Source organism: Oryctolagus cuniculus, chromosome X (genome assembly GCF_964237555.1).
Source record: "Oryctolagus cuniculus chromosome X, mOryCun1.1, whole genome shotgun sequence".
Taxonomy (NCBI): domain Eukaryota; kingdom Metazoa; phylum Chordata; class Mammalia; order Lagomorpha; family Leporidae; genus Oryctolagus; species Oryctolagus cuniculus.
The window spans coordinates 91,889,802-91,909,118 of NC_091453.1; the positions used below are offsets into that span (position 1 = coordinate 91,889,802).

Below are 19,317 nucleotides of genomic sequence, written 5' to 3' on the forward strand. Positions count from 1 at the left end.
CAGGTATCAGAAACATGCAGTATTTCTGCTAATATTGACATGCTCTGATTCAGCTCACTTTAAATAACCTTGTAACTCTCATTACAGTATTTTTAAAAATTTTATTTATTTATTTATTTGAAAGGCAGAGTGACAGACAGGAAGAAAGAGATTTTCTATCCACTGGTTCACTCCCCAAATGGCCTTAATAGTCAGATCTGGGCCAGGAAAAAGCCAGAAACTCCATCCTGGTCTCCCACACAGGTGGCAGGGGTCATCTTCTACTGCATTCCCAGGTACATTAGCAGGAAGCAGAGCAGCCAGGACTCAAACCAGCACTCCAAAATGGGATACCAGTGTTGCAAGCAGTGGCTTAACCCACTGCACCACAATGTTGGCCCCCTCTTAAAACATTTTTTAAGAAAAAAAAAAAGCACCTTTTAGGTAAGAATGAATGTGAATTATATAGTTAGTTATATATTGATAAAGTTGCTAAGAAATAAAATGCATGTGGAAAGTTACCAGTTTGAAAAACAAACAAAAAACCCTACTATTATTACTAAAAGTCAGATTTGCTGGGATTTTTAAGAAATTCTCATAAGAAGTAAAAGGAAGTCTCACCTAAAACTAACAACAGGTCCAACCTCAGAAAAGATGTCCTTTAATTGTTCTTCAGTAGCTTCATAAGGAATGTTTCCCACTAGGGAAGAAAACAGGTAATACTAAAATTCAGAGTATGCAGACCTTTAGTGAAAAAGCACAGTGTCTACTTATGTCACTGACTATTTAACATCTGTCTCAAAATAGTGTTCTCCAACTCCCAATTCCACTGCACTTTTTCAGGCCTCTTAACAAGTGAATCAACCAGTGAGACTAAATGCAAAAGGTATAGATACTGATGAATGTAAGCTCACAGATCTGCCCAGTGTTAGATTTTTCCTTAACTGTTGGTGAAAGTTACTATTTAGGCTTTGGTATTTACCTGAAGTTCTGCAAGTCTCGTCAATAGCTACTAAAATATTTATATACAATTTAAAAAACAGTTTCATATGTAAGTATTTTCACACATAAACGCCCTTAAGGAAGAATGACCACGATTCTAACAGAGGATGTTTAAAAACTGTTTTGTCATTGCCTCTTTCAAAACGTGCTTTAAAAATTATTACACGTGTTTTTTTTTTTTTTAAACAACTTATTCCAGTCGAAGAAAATTACTCAGAATAGTTTTGGTCCTCTTTAAAATTCCTCTGAGGCGATTTTAATTGTTATTCATTCATTTACTTAGAATCCATTTCAGGACCACAGGTGGCTGGTTGCACTAAAACGTTACAGGGAAGAAGCAAAGAATGAAAATTCTTTAGAGGACGGGGAAGTGGACACAGGTATCTGTACACTCAGCATATAATCTATATTCTGGGACGGGGGTGAGAAGTACTATGGGACAGCAACGGGCTGTAGCCATGAGCCCTCTCTTTCAGACAATAATTGAAGCTCCGAAAAGGAGAAACGCATAAAAGCTGAACGTAAGTCTAACTTCCTCAATGATACCGCGCAAAGCCTGTGAAACCTCAGGAAAAGGGGCGCATCTCTGCCCACGAGTCCACCAGTTGGCCGCCCCACAGAATAGGTAGAGCGCCACAGCTCCAGTGGCGATTCAAGAAGGGTGGGGGTGCCGGGGGAGCGTCCCTCCCCGACGTTTGGCTCAATCAAATTCCTCTCACCAAATACAGAACGTAGAGAACGATCCACCGCAGGGTCTCTAACAGTCAAACCCGCCATCGCTCTCTTCCTGCGGCTTCCGGTGCACCTAAGCACACTTCCGTACAGCGCGCGTGCCCAGCACCGACCACGCTTCCCTACGGCGCGTGAGCAGAGAGCGCCTGGGCGTGGCGGACGCAGGGCTCCGCCCCCTAGCGTCATTCCGTCAGCTTCTGTCGCTCGGCACGTCCAAGCGAGAACTAAAGCTGTGGGGTGGCTGCAGCCTGAGAATAACTCTTTCCGGAGTAGGATTCGTGTAGGGGAGGTTAAACTAAAAGTTTTTAGTCTGCGAAATTCTTTTTGGTTTATTTTCTTTAAGGCTGACAGAAATACTGGTCGACCACCGCGAAGATGGCGGCGGCAGTTACCGTGGTAACGAATAACTTCATTTTAGTGCCGCCCTCTTTCGGGCCATTATATTTTGCTAAAACTGGGTGTACGGAGTGAGGTGGGGGAAAGAAAGGCGCGCCAGTCAAGAGAATGGGAGAACGAGCGGCGCTCTAAGTCTACTCTAAAAGGAGTGGCGATTTTATGGAAAGAACAGACGTAACCCTAGGGTCCATGTGCTAGGTTGGAGGGGCGGTGTCGCAGGGGATATTGACAGGCAGAGTATTGCAAACAACAGAAAACATGGAGCGGTGATAACACACTCTGGGTGCCTGCGTTCCTGGGATACGGTGTGCTGCAAAGGCGAGATGCTAACTCCCAGAAAGGCAGACCCTGCCCGGGTTGGAGGAAACCCAGAGGAAGGTACCCGAAAAGTACAGAGCTAGAGGAGGAAAAAACGAGGAGCGAAGAGCACGATCCAGAGAGAACTTGCTGTCTCCCGAAAAACAGAGGCAGTAAAATAGCCACAGAATTTGACGTGTTTGCTGCACATGTATTAGAAGTGTGCTTGCTTGCAAAATGAGAAGTATTTTAAAAGGTGAATAAGTGCTGCATTACACATTGAACATGTCATTTCAAGAAGTAATTCTGGCAAATATATAAAATTTTGGAAGATAGAAAGTTTTCACTCCCATGACTCAATTTCCTTATGGAATCACTATGTGACCAAAAGAACACCTTGTGAAATAGAATAGTCCCAAACAAGATTTACAGCTCTGTAATGCCGGTTTCAAAGAGTTTTGGTATGAGTTGTTGTTCCCAGTATGGTGAACTTTTGCTAAGTACACATATGGCCAAATATACCAGGGTACTTCAAACAGTTCTTGGGAAAATGAAATTAAAAGATAAGTTCATTTTGGTGCCCCAAATTTTTTGAAATCCATGCATAGCTTTACTTTTTAAAATATTTATTTATTTATTTGAAAGGCAGAGTCACAGAGAGAGAGAGAGAGAGAGAGAGATCTTCCATCTGCTGATCCTTTCCCCAAATGACTGCAATGGCTGGAGCTGGGCCAATCCAAAGCGAGGAGCCAGGAGCTTCTCACAGGTCACTCACGTGGTTGCAGGTGTCCAAGGACTTGGACCATCTTCCATCGCTTTCCCAGGCCATGGCAGAGAGCTGGATCAGAAGAGGAGCAGCCGGGACTCGAACTGGCATCCATATGGGATGCCAGCACTGCAGGCAAATGGTTAATCTACTACACTACAGTGATGGCCCCATAGTTTTATTTTTATAATATACATTTTCATGAGCTTTTTGAAGATTCGCCTCTTATGCATAGAATTTTTTGCACAAAAATACTTTTAATTCTATTTTCCACGAACTTTTTGAAGTAGGCTTATGTTTTCTAACCTAGTATTTTCCAAACTTAACATGAACAAAATATTGATCTGGGATGTTTAAGTCAAAATAGAGATTCCTGAGCTTCACCAAGGCATATGGAATGAGATTCCAGGGAAGGAATTTAGGAGTCCTTATTTTTAAACAAGAGTCCTTGGTGATTTTTTAAAAAATTTTTTATTTACTTGACAGGCAGAGTTACAGAGAAAGGGAGAGACAGAGAGATAGGTCTTCCATCCACTGGTTCACTCTCCAGATGGCTGCAATGGCTGGAGCTGGCTAGGTCCGAAGCCAGGAGCCAGGAGATTCTTCCTGGTCTCCCATGCAGGTGCAGGGGCCCAAGGACTTGGGCCAGCCATCTTCTGCTTTCCCAGGCCATCAGCAGGGAGCTGGATTGGAAGTGGAGCAGCTGATACTGGAACCGGCATCCATATGTGATACCAATGCCACAGGCTGATGCTTAACCTACTATACCACAGTGCCGGCCCCTCCTTGCTGATTCTTAGGATCAGGCAATTTGGGTATTGTTGTAGTTATTGAGGTAGTTTTATGACAACACTTAGGACAACCTTGTTTTCTTATAAAATTTCTCACAGTGGTTCTTTTTTTTTTTTAAGATTTATTTATTTTCAAGACGGAGTTAGAGAGAGGCAGAGAGACACAGAGAGAGATCTTCCAAATGGTGGTTCACTCCCCAAATAGCTGCAATGGTCAGAGCTGGGAGGCAGGAGCTTCTTCCACGTGGATGCAGGGGCCCAAGGACTTGGGCCATCTTCTACTACTTTCCCAGGCCATCGCAGAGAGTTGGATCAGAAGTGGAGCAGCGGGGCCAGTGCTGTGGCGTAGCAGGTAAGGCCGCTGCCTGCAGTGCCGGCATCCCATATGGGTGCCGGTTTGAGTCCAGGCTGCTCTTCCCATACAGCTCTCTGCTATGGCCTGGGAAAGCAATAGAGGATGGCTGAAGTCCTTGGGCCCCTGCACCCATGTAGAGACCGGAGGAGGCTCCTGGCTCCTGGCTCCTGGCTTCAGATGAGCACACCTCCAGCCATTGCGGCCTTTTGGGGAGTGAACTGGTGGATGGAAGACCTCTCTCTCTCTCTCTGCTTCTCCTCTCTGTCTGTAACTCTACCTCTCAAATAAATAAATAAAAACTTAAAAAAAAAAAAAGAAATGGAGCAGCCAAGATTCGAACCTGTGCCCATATAAGATGCCAGTACTGTAGGCAGTGGCTTAACCTGCTATGCCACAACACAGGCCCCAAGATCTTTAACTTCTTTTTTTTTTTTTGAAAATTTATTTATTTATTTGAAAGTCAGAGTTACACAGAGAAGGAGAGGCAGAGAGAGAGAGAGAGGTCTTCATCTGCTGGTTCACTACCCAATCAGCCACAATGGCTGGAGCTGAGTCAGTCCGAAGCTAGGAGCCTGGAGTTTCTTCCGGATCTCCCACGAGGGTGCAGGGGCCCAGGGATTTGGCCCATCTTCTACTGCTTTCCCAGGCCATAGCAGAGAGCTGGATTGGAAGTGGAGCAGCCGGGGTCTCGAACCTGTGCTCCTATGGGATGCTGGCAGTGCAGGCGGCGGCTTTACCCACTACGTCACAGTGCCGGCCCCCACAGTGGTTCTTAGAAGTCTCAATCTAGAGCTACTCCTTCTGGGAGAGGGTGTTTAGAAATGTACAGGAGTGTTTTTGCAATGACTGGGGAAAGAGGAGCTGGGGATGGTAAGTGGACTGTCAAGTGCAGGATAGTACTACACAATGAATCCTATTCCCCTTCAAATACCAATAATGTGTCTCCCCTTGAAAAACACCTACTATCAGCCATGTAGAACAAATGGACCTTGGTTCTGAAGGCCATATATTGCATTGCTAGACTTGCACAGTTAATTGTACTTCAGCCTTCTCACACCTGTGCAGCTGATCCTAATGAGTAATAAGGAAAGCTCACATTTGAGCAATTGCTGTATCCTTATTGTATTAGCTTTCTATTGCTGTGTAACTCATTTCAACAAACAGTGATGTTTAACAATACCAATTGATTAGCCTACAGTTCTATGGGTCAGAAATCCAGGTATACTTGGCTGGGTTCTCTGCTTAGGATCTCACTAGGCTGAAATGAAGGTGTCAGGCTCTTATCTGGAGTCTCTGAGGGGAAGAAACAGCTTCCAAGCTCATTTCTGGTGTTGACAGAATTTGGTTCTTTATAGTTGTGGGACTGGGGTTCTTGTTTCTGTGGACTTGGCTGTTGGCCAGGGGGCTGTTGCTGTTAGCTCCTAAGAGATCCCAGGGATCCTACGTCTCAGAACCAGCAGTGACACAATGAAACCTTGTGATGCTTTGCATCTCTGACTTCCAGGGTGGGGAGAACTCTTGATTTTTTTAAAAGAAGATTTATTTTATTTGAAAGAGTTACACACACACACAGAGAAGAGAGGTTTTCCATCCGATGGTTCACTCCCCAAATGGCTGCAATGGCCGGAGCTGCGTGGATCCGAAGCCAGGAGCCTCTTCCGGGTCTCCCACGTGGGTGCAGGGGCCAAAGGACTTGGGCCATCTTCCACTGCTTTCCCAGGCCATAGCAGAGAGCTGGACAGGAAGTGGAGCAGCTGGGTCTTGAACCAGCGCCCATATGGGATGCCAGCGCTTCAGGCCAGGGCGTTAACCCACTGCGCCACAGCGCCAGCCCCAGAACTCTTGATTTTTAAAAGGCTCTTCTGTTTAGGCCAAGCCCACCCAGAAAAATCTCCCTAATTAAGGTCAACTGCTATGCAACAACCTAATCATGAGAATAAGATCTGTTATAATCACATTCCTGGGAATTGGGTAGAAAAAATATATCAGGGAGTCAGGAACTCTGTCTTAGGCTTCTGCCTACTTTTTTATTGATAAACATGTAATTTTAAGTAACTTGCTTTGGATCGCACAACAAGCAGCTAAGGCATGGTTTCAACTCAGGTGGTTCTAGATCCAGAATCTGCCTGTTATCTGCTTTGTCACAGTATAACAGAAAATGTAGATGGCTCAATATGTTACCGTTTTGAGGAAAGGTTGTAGAGCATATGACTTAGTGATGGTGGGTCAGGAGCTCATAATAATGAACCACCCAAGAAAAGGTTGAGGCTCTTAGGCAGAACTTGTTCTGTGTTGCAGTTGATTTCTCAACAATGTTGTAGTGGATTCGTTTCTGAGAGGAGGAGTGTGGGTGGTGGGGGAAAGAGGCAGGGAGTCACCACACAGACCCCAGGAGTGGGGTGAAAGTGGGCTTCAGGCAGGCAGCCCGCAAACTCGTTTACTTCAGTTGGTACAACATCTTATATGGCCAAGACCAGCCAATCTGGTCAAGGGGCGGTCTATGCCCCAACTAATCACAGCCTGTTGCCAGGCAGTTTCCAAAGCCATCCAATCACAGCCTGTTGCCAGGCAGGCTCCATTTGCCATGTGGGTTTCAAATCCATCCAATTACAGCCTGTTGCCAGGAAGGCTCCGTTGCCAGGTGGGTTTCAAAGCCATTCCTGAGTAACTGACACTCGCTTGCCAGCAGCCACCTTGGCATGGCCTTCTCATTCCACCACAGTTCTGCTGTCGGCAAAATCTGTGAAATATGGAGTGTTGGTGCTATCACGTCAGCAACAAAACCTCGTTCTACTGGTTATAAAAGAAGAGATATATGCAAAGGATTTATCCTAAGCATTTGATTTTTTATGTTTGGGTTTCACTTATAGTCTCTATGCTAGGTACTCTGGCCTCAATGCCTGTCCATGTGAGTCTTTCATCTTCATTAAGATACTCTGTCAGTGACAGCATTTCGTTTGCCTCCAGTTTATATCAAAGTGAAGACAGAAGGTGGGATGCTACTGCCATTTTAGGTGTCCGGTCTAAGCTGCAGTTAACATGAGCATATGGATGTGTTATGCAGAGGTAGAGGGTATGCTAGGAAAGAAACATTTCTGCATAAATGGGACTAAATATATCAGGATAAATGTTACCTGTGGCATTGACCAGAAGTTAAAGGGTATCTAATAGAGAATGGAAGAATTTGGGAAACAATAGTTAAGATTTGTGGAGCTTTGGCAGAAGGTTTGTAGCAGAGTTCTGAGTTTTCTTTTTTTTTTTTTATTAAAGATTTATTTATTTTACATGAAAGTCAGAGTTACACAGACAGAGAAGGAGGGGCAGAGAGAGAGAGAGAGAGAGAGAGAGAGAGGGAGGTAGGTCTTCTATCCACTGGTCCACTCCCCAATCGGCCACAACGGCTGGAGCTGCGCTGATCCAAAGCCAGGAGCCAGGAGCCTCCTCCAGGTCTCCCACATGGGTGCAGGGACCCAAAGACTTGGGCTATCTTCCACCGCTTTCCCAGGCCATAGCAGAGAACTGGATCAGAAGTGGAGCAGCCAGGTCTTGAACCGGTGCCCATATGGGATGCCAGCATTGCAGGTGGCAGCTGTACCCACCATACCACAGCGCCAGCCCCATAAGGTTTTTTTTTTTAATATTTTATGTATTTATTTGAAAGACAGAGTGACAGAAAGAGAGAAAGATGGAGAGAGATCTTTCATCTGCTCATTCATTCCCCAAATGGCTGCGATAGGTAGTGCTGATTCAGGCTGAAGCCAGGAGCCAAGAGCTCCATCCTGGTCTGTGTGGGTGGCAGGAGCCCAAGCACCTGGACCATCTTCTGCTGATTTCCCCGGTGCCTTAGCAGGATCTAGATCAGAATTATAGCAGCCAGGACTGTAACCAGTGCTCTGATATGGGATGCTGGAGTCACAATGAGTAGCTTAACCCATTGTGCCACAATGCCGGCCCAGTCCTGAGTTCTTAGGCAGTCCTATAGTAGATAGTATGAATCTTGGATGAGGTAACCTAAAATGAAGCAAGAAAAGACATTCAATATTGTGAGGGTACAGAGACTCAAGTTCTGTCTCCCTGGCTACAGAAGGTCAGATTTCCCCTGGGGTATATATTACTTCATGTTTGATCTGTATTTAAAGTTTCTCAAAGAGTTGTGGGATGAAATCCCTCATTAGTTCTGCAGGGAATATCTGGAAAGGCCGCAACTCCTTGGTAGATATTGCATGAAAAAGACGACTGATGAGACTGCTAGTACCTACAAGAGCCAAGGAAGGGGCCAGCTTTGTGGCATAGTGGGTAAAGCCACCACCTGTGACACTGGCATCCCATATGGGCACAGGTTCAAGTCCCAGCTACTTCACTTCTGATTCAGCTCCCTGCCAGCAAATGGCCTGGGAAAAGCATCGGAAGATGGCCCAAGTGTTTGGGCCCCTGCCACCCATGTGGGAGACCGGATGGAGCTCCTGGCTTTAGGCTGGTTCAGCCCTATCAATTGCAGCCATCCTAGGAGTGAACCAGCAGATGGAAGATGGATCTCTCCTCTGGTTCACTCCCCAATTGGCTGCAATGGCTGGAGCTGAGACAATCTGAAGCCAGGAGCCAGAATCTTCCTCTGGGCATCCCACACTGGTGCAGGGGCCCAAGCACTTGGGCCATCTTCTGCTTTCCCAGGCCATAGCAGAGAGCTGGATTGGAAGTGGAGCAGCTGGGACTTGAACTGGTGCCCATATGGGACACTGGCACTGCAGGCAGCGGCTTTATATGCCACGCCACAATGCCAGCCCCATCAACTGGCTTAAAGAAAGAAACATTCATGGGATAGGCATTTGGCTTAAGACTTCACCTTTCATGCCTGCATCCTATATTGGAGTGTCTGAGTTCAAGTCTCAGTTCCATTCCTGATTCCACCTTCCTGTTAACGTACTCCCTGGGAAGCAGCAGGTGATGTCTCAAGCAGCTGGGTGTCTTCCACTCACATGGGAGATCTGCATCGGGTTCCCAGTTCCCATCATTGGTCTGACACAGCCCTGGATGTTGTGGGTATTTGGGGAGTGAACCAGTGGATGAGAACTCTGTGTGTCTCTGTTTTTCAAATAAATAATTTTTTTTTTAAGAAAAAGAACCATCAATCCTAAACTCTGTACTGTTGTATTATCAGACTGGTTCTGCAGCAGCATTTGTACTTTCTGGGAATATTTGAGAGTTAAGTCCTGAGGCTACTCTACTAATAGTTGCCAAGTCCATCAAAACTGGTTATTCTGGTCTTTTGTTAAATTTTAATTTTATTTGAAAGGGGGAGGGAGGGAGGGTGGAAGAGAGAGATAAACAAAGAAAACAAAGTTAAATAAAGTGCTGGTTCACTCCCCAAATGCCTTCAATAGCTGGTGCTGGGCCAGCTTGAAGCCAGGAACCTAGAAGTCAATTCAGGTTTTTCATGTAGATGGCAGGGGCCTAAGTACTTGAATCATCACTTGCTACCTTCCAAGGTGCACATTAGCAGGAAGCTGGAATCAGAATCAGAGCTAGGATTCAAACCCAGGGTTGCAACATCCCAAGTGTCATCTTAACATTGTGCATTGTGCTAAATTCCTATTCTTTATCTTTTGATGTTAGTGTTTTCATTTTTTATCTCTTAGATCACTCATTTTGTTCTTACTGCATGCTCTGTATTTTTTTTTATTCCTTTCCCAGAATGCTGTTCCTTTAAAGAAGGCTCGTGGTTATTCACCTGCTCAAAGGCTGTATATTATGAAGTGCATTGCTTGGTAGAAAGCCAGAGGGGTATGTTGTCAACTGAATTGGAAGAAGATTTGCCCTATTCTTGGCAATGGCATCCTGACCTTTAGTTATGGTGTGAGGACTACTTTCAAGCATTGTGAAAAAAACTGAGTAAGAAGAGTTGGTCTTCAATTTTTTTTTTTTTTTTTTTTTTTTTTTTTTTTTTTTTTTTTTTTTTTTTTTTTTTTACCTAGCTTCTACCAGCCTGCTCTAAAAGCTGTCTCTTTTGTGGGCTTGTTCTATTTCAGAACCAAAACTTTGGCATATTGTTGCCTAGCACCTGGCATCCAGGGTTTAGCAAAAAGAAACTGGGTATCACTGGAAAGCACTCAAACTCCAACAGTTTGCTTCTGGGTAGACCATGTGGATAATAGTATCAGGGGAAATGTAGTGATAATAACTAAGAACAGATAATATTTCTGAAGGGTTGTATAGAACCCAAGGCTTTTCTCCATAGATGTCATTTGATTCTCACAAAGCGCTTAAGATGAATTTTGTTTGAAATTTTTATTGTGATAAAATACATAGAACTTAACATTTACCATTTTAATCATTATTGCAAGTGTACAATTAGGGACATTAAATATATTCACATTGTTGTGTATCCCTCATTATCATCCATTTCCAGAACTTTCTTTTTTGGTCCCAGAATGAATCTCCATACTCACTAAATACTAACTTTCCATCTCTTCATCCTAGCCCCTGGAAACCATATTATACTTCCTGTGTCTATGAATTTGACTATTCTAGGCACCTCATATAAGTAGAATAGTAAAATATACCTTTTTATGACTGGCTTATTTTACTTAGCATGTCTTCAAGGTTCATCCATGTTGTACAGTGTGTCAAAATTTCTTTAATTTTTCTAACTGAATATTTTATTATATGTATATACCATATTTAGTTCATTCATCTGTTGATAGTTGGGTTACTTCTACTTTTTGGCTATTGTAAATAATGATGCTATGAATATAAACATTCAAATATCTGTTTGAATCTCACTTTCTGTTATTTTGGGTTTATACCCAGAAGTGGAATTGCTAAATTACATACATTTAAATTTTTGAGGAATGTCATATTATTTTTGACAATGCCAGCATCATTTTACATTTCCACCAGAAGTGAACAAAGGTTCTAACTTCTCCAACTCCTTATTAACATTTGTTATTTTATGTTTTTTATAGTACCCACATAGTGTTAAGTGGTATTTTATTTGCATTTCCCTAGTAGTGATGGTGAACATAGTTCATGTGTCTATTGGCCATCTGTATGAGAGTACTTTAAAATATTCATAGAAAATAGAATTAAAATGTAAATTCATTTTTGGTGCAAAAATATTTTGAGATCCATGCGTACAAGAGGTCTTCAAGAAGTTCATATCAATGAATATTATGAAAAAAATCACGTTGATTTCAATTTTTTTGCATAATTGCTCTAGCTATAACTTCCCATGCAATGTTTAAAGTTGTTTATCTGGGGCTATCCTAATTTATCCTTCATATCTTTTTTTAAAAAGATCTATTTATTTATTTGAGAGGCAGAGTTAGAGATAAGGGGGAGAGATAGAGAGAGGAAGACATCTTCCATCTGCTGGTACACACCCCAAAATGGCCACAATGGCCAGGGCTGAAGTCAGGAGCTAATGAACTCAATCTTGGTCTCCCATGTGGATGATAGGAAATCAAGTACTTGTGCTGTCATCTTTCACTGCCTTCCCAGACACATTAGCAGGGAACTGGATCAGAAGTTGAGCAGTTGTGACTTAACTAACACTCATATAAGATGCTGGCATTGCAGACAACAGCGTAACCCACTGTGCAGTAATGCCAACCCCTATTCTTCATTTCTGAAGGACAGTTTTGTCATATGTTGTTAGACCCTCGGAGTGAGGATGCTAACACGTCGAGAGGCACACCCCAAAGACTCAGACTCCAGACCAGCTGATGCAAAAGCAAGAGGATTTATTCTGCGTCTGCGCAGATGGCCTCCTGAACTCGGGAGTCCAGAGAGCGCCCCCAGCACAAAGCCACACGGTTTATATACCCGCAGCAACCAATCAAAAGCACTATAGAGTCCATGCACACAGCAGTCCAATCCGCGAGCTGATCATGTGAAGGGCATGTGTCTTCTATCCAATCAGCTACGGGATCACATGGGAGGCCATGCACACAGCAGTCCAATCCGCGAGCTGATCATGTGAAGGGCATGTGTCTTCTATCCAGTCAGCTACGGGATACATGGGAGGCATGCACACAGCAGTCCAATCTGTGAGCTGATCATGTGAAAGGCATGCGTCTTCTATCCAATCAGCTATGGGATCACATGGGAGGCATGCACCTCGTCACCATTTTGTTGTTTACTTCTTTAGTAGTTCCTTTCCCTGCCAGCGCCATCTTGTTCACCCTGAGGGGGACGACGTCTCGCTCCCTTTGTTCCCCTGGTGGGAGAGTGGCGTCCCGCTTCCCACACTGTTATTTGAGTATTAGGAGGCATACAAACTGGGTTAGGTCTTAGCACAGCCAGGCACAAGTGTCGCAGCTAGCTAAGCATAGGGTCCCTTATTTTTTTTTAACTTTTATTTAATGAATATAAATTTCCAAAGTATAGAATATGGATTATAATGGCTTCCCCCCCATAACGTCCCTCCAACCTGCAACCCTCCCCTTATCCACTCCCTCTCCCCTTCCATTCACATCAAGATTCATTTTCTATTCTCTTTATATACAGAAGATCAGTTTAGCATACATTAAGTAAAGATTTCAACAGTTTGCTCCCACACAGAAACATAAAGTGAAAAATACTGTTTGAGTACTAGTTATAGCATTAAATCTCAATGTACAGCACACTAAGGCCAAAGATCCTACATGAGGAGTAAGTGCACAGTGACTCCTGTTGTTGACTTAACAAATTGACACTCTTGTTTATGGCATCAGTAATCACCCTAGGCTCTTGTCATGAGCTGCCAAGGCTATGGAAGCCCCCTGAGTTCACTGACTCTGATCATATTTAGACAAGGCCATGGTCAAAGTGGAAGTTCTCTCCTCCCTTCAGAGAAAGGTACCTCCTTCTTTGATGACCCGTTCTTTCCACTGGGATCTCACTCATGGAGATCTTTCATTTAGTTTTTTTTTTCCCCCAGAGTGTCTTGGCTTTCCATGCCTGAAATACTCTCATGGGCATTTCAGCCGGATCCTCATGCCTTAAGGGCTGATTATGAGGCCAGAGTGCTGTTAGGACATTTGCCATTCTATGGGTCTGCTGTGTATCTCACTTCCCATGTTGGACCATTCTCTCCCTTTTTGATTCTATCAGCTAGTATTTGCAGACACTATTCTTGTTTATGTGATCCCTTTGGTTCTTAGTCCTATCATTATGATCAATTGTGAACAGAAATTGATCACTGGGACTAGTGAGATGGCATTGGTACATGCCACCTCGATGGGATTGAATTCGAATCCCCTGGTATGTTTCTAACTCCACCGTTTGAGGCAAGTCAGCTTGAGCATGTCCCGAATTGCACATCTCTTCCCTCTCTTATTCCCACTCTTATATTTAACAGCGATCACTTTTCAGTTAAGTTTCAGCACTTAAGAAGAATTGTGTATTGATTACAGTATTCAACCAAAAGTATTAAGTAGAACAAACGAAAAAAATACTAAGAGGGATAACATATTAAGCTGCTCATCAACAGTCAGGGTGAGGGCTGATCAAGTCACCGTTTCTCATAGTGTTCATTCACTTTAACAGGTTTCCTTTTTGGTGCTCAGTTGTCACCTATCAAGAGGGTCCCTTATTTTTATAGCTGCACCTAATTTTAGCTTTGGGGGAAAAGTTTAGGGCTATAATTTTTAAACTTTAATTTTATTTAGGGCAAAGGTAACTTCTTGTTTTTAATGGTATTGGCTTAGGTCACTCCATCTTGGTTTGATTTTTAAGGTTCTTCAATGTAGACTTCTATGATAACATTTTTTCTATTCCTTTAATTGTATTGTCCTACTCCTAGCCTCCAAAGTTTCTGTTGAGAAATCCCCTGATAATGGCATTGAGAATAACTTTTACATGATGAGTTACTTTTTATTTGCTACTTTCAATATTTTTACTTTGGCTTTTGATGGTTGGATATGTCTTATTATGTACTTCTTGGGATTTATCCTACTTAGAGGTCATTTAGATTCGTGGATTTATCCACCTATGTTTTCCCTCAAATTTGGAAAGGTGTTGACCATTTATTCTCTGTCCCTTTGTCTCTTCACTTTCTGTGACTTCCCTGATTTGTATCAGTTAGCCTGATGGTGTCCCATAAGTCTCTTAGTCTCTGTCCTCCTTTGTTAATTCCTTCTTTTCTTCTTAGACTCCGTAATTTCAAAGGACCTATCTTCTAGTTTATTGTTTTTTCTTCTTTCTGTTTACTGTCAAACTGCTCTAGAGACTTTATCAATTCTGTGATTATATTTTTAATTCCAGAATTTTTTTGGTTTATTTTTATAATTTTTAATTGTTAATATTATTTTTGTTTATGTATTCCTTTCTGATTTCCTTGAATTCTTAGAGTTTTCATTTTTCTCTTAAGCATATTTAAGACAGTTGTTATTGTCTTTGTCTAGCACTTCTGATGCTTATGTTTTTTCAAGGACAGTTTCTGACACTATTTTCTTCCTTTGTGGGCCATATTTTCCTCTTTATTTGTATGCTTTGTGATTTTTTTGTTAAAACTTGGGCATATAGCAATCTCTTCCACTTTTTATAGATTGGCTCTGTACCAAGAAAGACCTTCATAGTTCGTAGGACATGTTTTCAACTTTGGGATTAGCATCATATGAGGTCATAAAGTCTTCTTAGGCCTTTCCTTGAATACATGACTGCTTTTAAATGTCTTTGTTTCCTGGAACCTCACCCCTGCCTCTTATGGGAGGCCTTAGATGTTCTACTGTATCCCTTTAACCTGAATGTCTTACCCCAGGTATGCAGCTTTCATGAACAGTGCCCACCATTTCCTGTGGCTTTTCCTAACTTCAGATCCAAGCTGTACCATCTCTAAGTTAGATGAAAATAGAACTCTATCCTAGACTATTCCTAGACATGTTAGAATGTTGCAAGTAAAGTCTATTCTTGTCTCTTTTAGGGAGGTAATTGACAGCTAGGACTCTCCTGTTGAGGGGGGGGAAGGGGTGTGTAGAAAGCAGGAAAGTAAAAATGCCACGACATTTCCTACTGTTTTGAATGTGCTCTTTTATTGGATATTTTCTTTGTTTCTGTAGACCTTTCACTATTTTCTAGACCTTGTATACAGTTATTTTACTCAATCTATAATTGTTTTTTAAAATGTTTCTTTGTAGGAGAAGGAGGACCTAGAGCTTCCTATTCTGCCATAGCAAATATCTACATAAATTATTTGGAATTCTTCTATAATGAAGAATTATGTATTTTATTGCTCAAATTGTTCCAGATTTGCCTATTGGAAGCTCTTTCAGGTTGTCTTCTGTGTCCCCTTGGCATGTCCCCATAATATTGTTTTTAGAGCATTACAAGAAATACATTTTGTGGATTCCTTGATTCATCCCTAGAATCACCCATTTCTCCAACCAGCCATGGTTCCTTTTAGAATATCAAATGTCTGCATAGTAATGAAAGAGTGTAGTAGGCTGGGAACCTACTTGGGGGAGTATGCGTATGTGTATAGTGGGTGGTTAACAGGAGCAAAAGAAAAAGAGGAAGCTGGAAGATTCACAATCCAATTCTCTCCGACATGATAGTTTACTATACATTTAGAGGCAACTTAGTAGCACACAGTAAGAGTTCAGATCCCACTTTTTTTTTTTTTTGACAGGCAGAGTGGACAGTGAGAGAGAGAGAGACAGAGAGAAAGGTCTTCCTTTGCCGTTGGTTCACCCTCCAATGGCCGCTGCGGCCAGCGCACCGCGCTGATCCGATGGCAGGAGCCAGGTGCTTCTCCTGGTCTCCCATGGGGTGCAGGGCCCAAGGACTTGGGCCATCCTCCACTGCACTCCCTGGCCACAGCAGAGAGCTGGCCTGGAAGAGGGGCAACCGGGACAGAATCCGGCGCCCTGACCGGGACTAGAACCCGGTGTGCCGGCGCCGCAAGGCGGAGGATTAGCCTAGTGAGCCGCGGCGCTGGCTCAGATCCCACTTTCTAACTGTATGTTTGTGAACCTCAATTTCCCTACCTGTAATATTGGCATAATAGCCTCATGAGGTTGTGGTGATGAAGATTAAATGAGAAAGAACACTTGTTTTGTACAATGCTTGGCATATCATAAGCCTTCATATGTTAGCTATTGTTATTAGTTTCCATTCTTTTTTTAAATTTATTTTTATTTGAAAGAGTTACACAGAGAGAGGCGAGGAGAGAGAGAGAGAGAGAGAGAGAGAGAGAGAGAGAGAGAGAGAGAGGTCCTTCTCCGCTGGTTCACTCCCCAATTGGCCACAACAGCTGCAGCTGTGCTGATCCAAAGCCAGGAGCCAGGAGCTTCTTCCCGGTCTCCCACATAGGTGCAGGGGCCCAAGGACTTGGGCCATCTTCCAGTGCCTTCCCAGGTCATAGCAGAGCTGGATTGGAAGTGGAGCAGGCTGGGTCTCGAACCAGTGCCCACATGGGATGCTGGCGCTTCAGGCCATGGCGTTAATCCACTGCACTACAGTGCCAGCCCCCCACTTCTTTACTTGCATAAATCAAATACTATAAAGGCATGGACAGTTGTGAGCCCTCACTTTTTTGTTTGATGCCCATGTTATTCAGCTGTTCTCTGGGTATAAGTTTGATGTGACCCAGTATGCATTCTCCTTTGGGCTCTTCACTGAGAAGCTACAAGTGGCATCACTATCCCATACTGGAGAAGTATATGTAGGTTCTCTTTGCAGCTGATAGACAATTCTAGGAACTATTACCTTAAAATAGCCCTGTCTTCCCTAGACTTCCATTTAGATTCCACTTACTCTTAAGTCTTTATCAGTCTTTTTTATTCTATGCTATAAAAATTTTTTGGTTGAATTGTGATAAATTTGTGTCAGAATGTACTGAACATAAAATTTCTGTTTTTTATTGAATAGAATGGAAATTCTTATTACCCTCTGAGAAAATGGTGAGCTCTTTAAAGTGATTTCTTTAAGAATTGTCTTCCTTTGATCATTCCTTCTCCTCTTAAAAAGCCCTTCTTACTCCTTATGAATGAAGTCCAAAACCCTTTAGTGTCAGAACCTCAGATTGCCACATGTTTTATATCTGTGAGCCTTGTCCCATGCAAGTGTCTGAGATGTTCTTTTCTAATAATTTCTTTCACTATACAGCCTCAGATAATTGTTTCATGCTCAATATATAGTAATTTATGGACTACTAATACCTCTGTGTCTACTATCTTTTGAGCACTACTCGTTCTGGCCCCTGATATGTGTATGGTATGAATACTCAAAATATTAAATATTTTATTACATTTTGGTATATCCTGTAAATATTTGTGTTAATGTCTTCTCCCTAAAGAGCATATATGTAGGCACCCCAGACAAGATAGTACTATGTATAAGCTTTTTGATAATAAAGAAGAAAGGACTCACTCTAATACATCTGGAGAATGGTCACCTGAGGTTTTGAACAAGGAGACTTCTTTCTTGCTCAACCTAAGGTGAGTATTCCCTCAGGGAGATTGCTATTTCTGAATCTCAGAACTTGGAGCCTTTGTTCATATTGGGCCACTTGGGGCCCAAAACTTCAAGCTGTGTCTTATTTTTCTTAGGGATTTTTGCATTGCCCTTTATAGTTCATGTTGGTGCTGCCTCTGTCCTTACCTGTGAGCAGAGTCTTCTTGCTGTAACTGCTCTGAGAAAAAAATATAGAGATAAGTAGAATAGCAAATCGTGCCAAATATACTTAGAAGATAACAGAAAGGTGAGCACAGAGGAAATGTATTTTTTGTCAGCTCAAAGATGACCTTTCATTGCTACTACTAGGCAGTGACTTTCAAAAAATTTCCATTCCTCCCAAATCCAAACAGGAAAACTGAATTGCTTGTCTTTATTATTTCACTATACAAAGTACTGATTTTTAAAAAAGATTTATTTATTTATTTGAAAGAGTTACAGAGAGGCAGAGGCAAAGAGAGGTCTTCTATCTTCTGGTTGACTCCCCAGATGGCTGCAACGTCCAGAACTGTGCTGATCCAAAGCCAGGAGCCAGGAGCCTCCTCTGGGTCTCCCACACGGGTACAGGGGTGCAAGCACTTGGGCTGTCCTCTACTGCTTTCCCAGGCCATAGCAGAGAGCTGGATTGGAAGTGGAGCAGCCTGGACTCAAACTGGCACCCATATGGGATGCCTGCACCACAGGCGGCAGCCTTACCTGCTATACCACAGCGCAGGACCCTCAAAGTACTGATTTTACTTAGAATGATTTTAGCCAGAAAATTTGAGTGATACAGTTTATTTAGAAAGTGAAGTATGTGTATTGTGATAGAGGAGAGGATTAGGTAAGCAGCCAAGGTCTGGAACAAATACAGAAAAATTATAAAGCAATTGAAATAAAACTATGGGAATTTATATTTTTAATGCTGTTTGACAATGTATACCACCTTCTCTCAAAGAAATTGAGAGAAAAACAATGGGAGAAATGTTATGTTAGAGTGAAAACTCATGAAAGATGAGCCATTCTCATATCCTACATATCCTATATCCTATCCAGCATTAAGTGAGGACTTTGTTTTCCTCTTCTTCTCAGGATACACTATTGGAATGAAGACCTGGGAAAGTCTGTGTAGTAATTTTTCCTTTTGTTGTGCTGTAGCTTTATCCCATTTGATGAAACTGCTGTTTTATTATTTTCTTTACACCTCTTACAGATTCCACTGCTGAACATTGCTGACTTGGTGATTCTATAGATGATTCTTAGCTGTGAAGAAGGCGGATTCATCATCTGCCAAGTAAGTGTTACCTCAACAGCAGTTTCAGGGGGCCCTGGGGAGTTGGGGGGACATGGCAAAGAAGACAACACATGATATAACTTTTCAGGGCCCCTTATGGAGGGGGAGATAGGAGATGGGGTTGCTGGAAGGTGGGGGGACATATACAATATGAAGATATACAATGTAATCTTCAGATGTTGAGTCTGCTAATCAGATCTGATTGAGCACTCTACACTCTTCTATGCAAACCAGGCTGCTCCAATGTCAGTTCCTTGATTGGTTCATTTAGCATGCCTTATTAGCATGCACTTTC

The 19,317-nt window shown here is 42.6% G+C and overlaps 1 protein-coding gene and 1 long non-coding RNA gene across 4 annotated transcripts in view; one reads left to right on the plus strand and one right to left on the minus strand.

Moving 5' to 3' along the window:
• CSTF2 (cleavage stimulation factor subunit 2) overlaps positions 1-1,872 on the minus strand; it is a 33,207-nt gene extending 31,335 nt beyond the window's left edge. For 2 of the 3 annotated variants that reach the window (XM_002720386.5, XM_070066914.1), the window contains exons 1-2: positions 1,701-1,855; positions 601-679 (exon numbers count right to left, since the gene is read on the minus strand). In XM_002720386.5, the coding sequence (XP_002720432.1) occupies positions 601-679; positions 1,701-1,758 (137 nt within the window). In that variant the 5' untranslated portion in view covers positions 1,759-1,855. Of the gene's footprint in view, positions 1-600; positions 680-1,700 lie in introns of all 3 variants that reach the window. The other variant, XM_008273145.4, reaches the window with a different exon arrangement.
• A 42-nt stretch (positions 1,873-1,914) lies between these two features.
• Positions 1,915-19,065, plus strand: LOC127484901 (uncharacterized). Its single transcript, XR_007912127.2, has 3 exons — positions 1,915-2,109; positions 10,010-10,207; positions 18,942-19,065. It is a non-coding gene; the product is annotated as an uncharacterized lncRNA (long non-coding RNA).
• Positions 19,066-19,317: the final 252 nt, after the last annotated feature.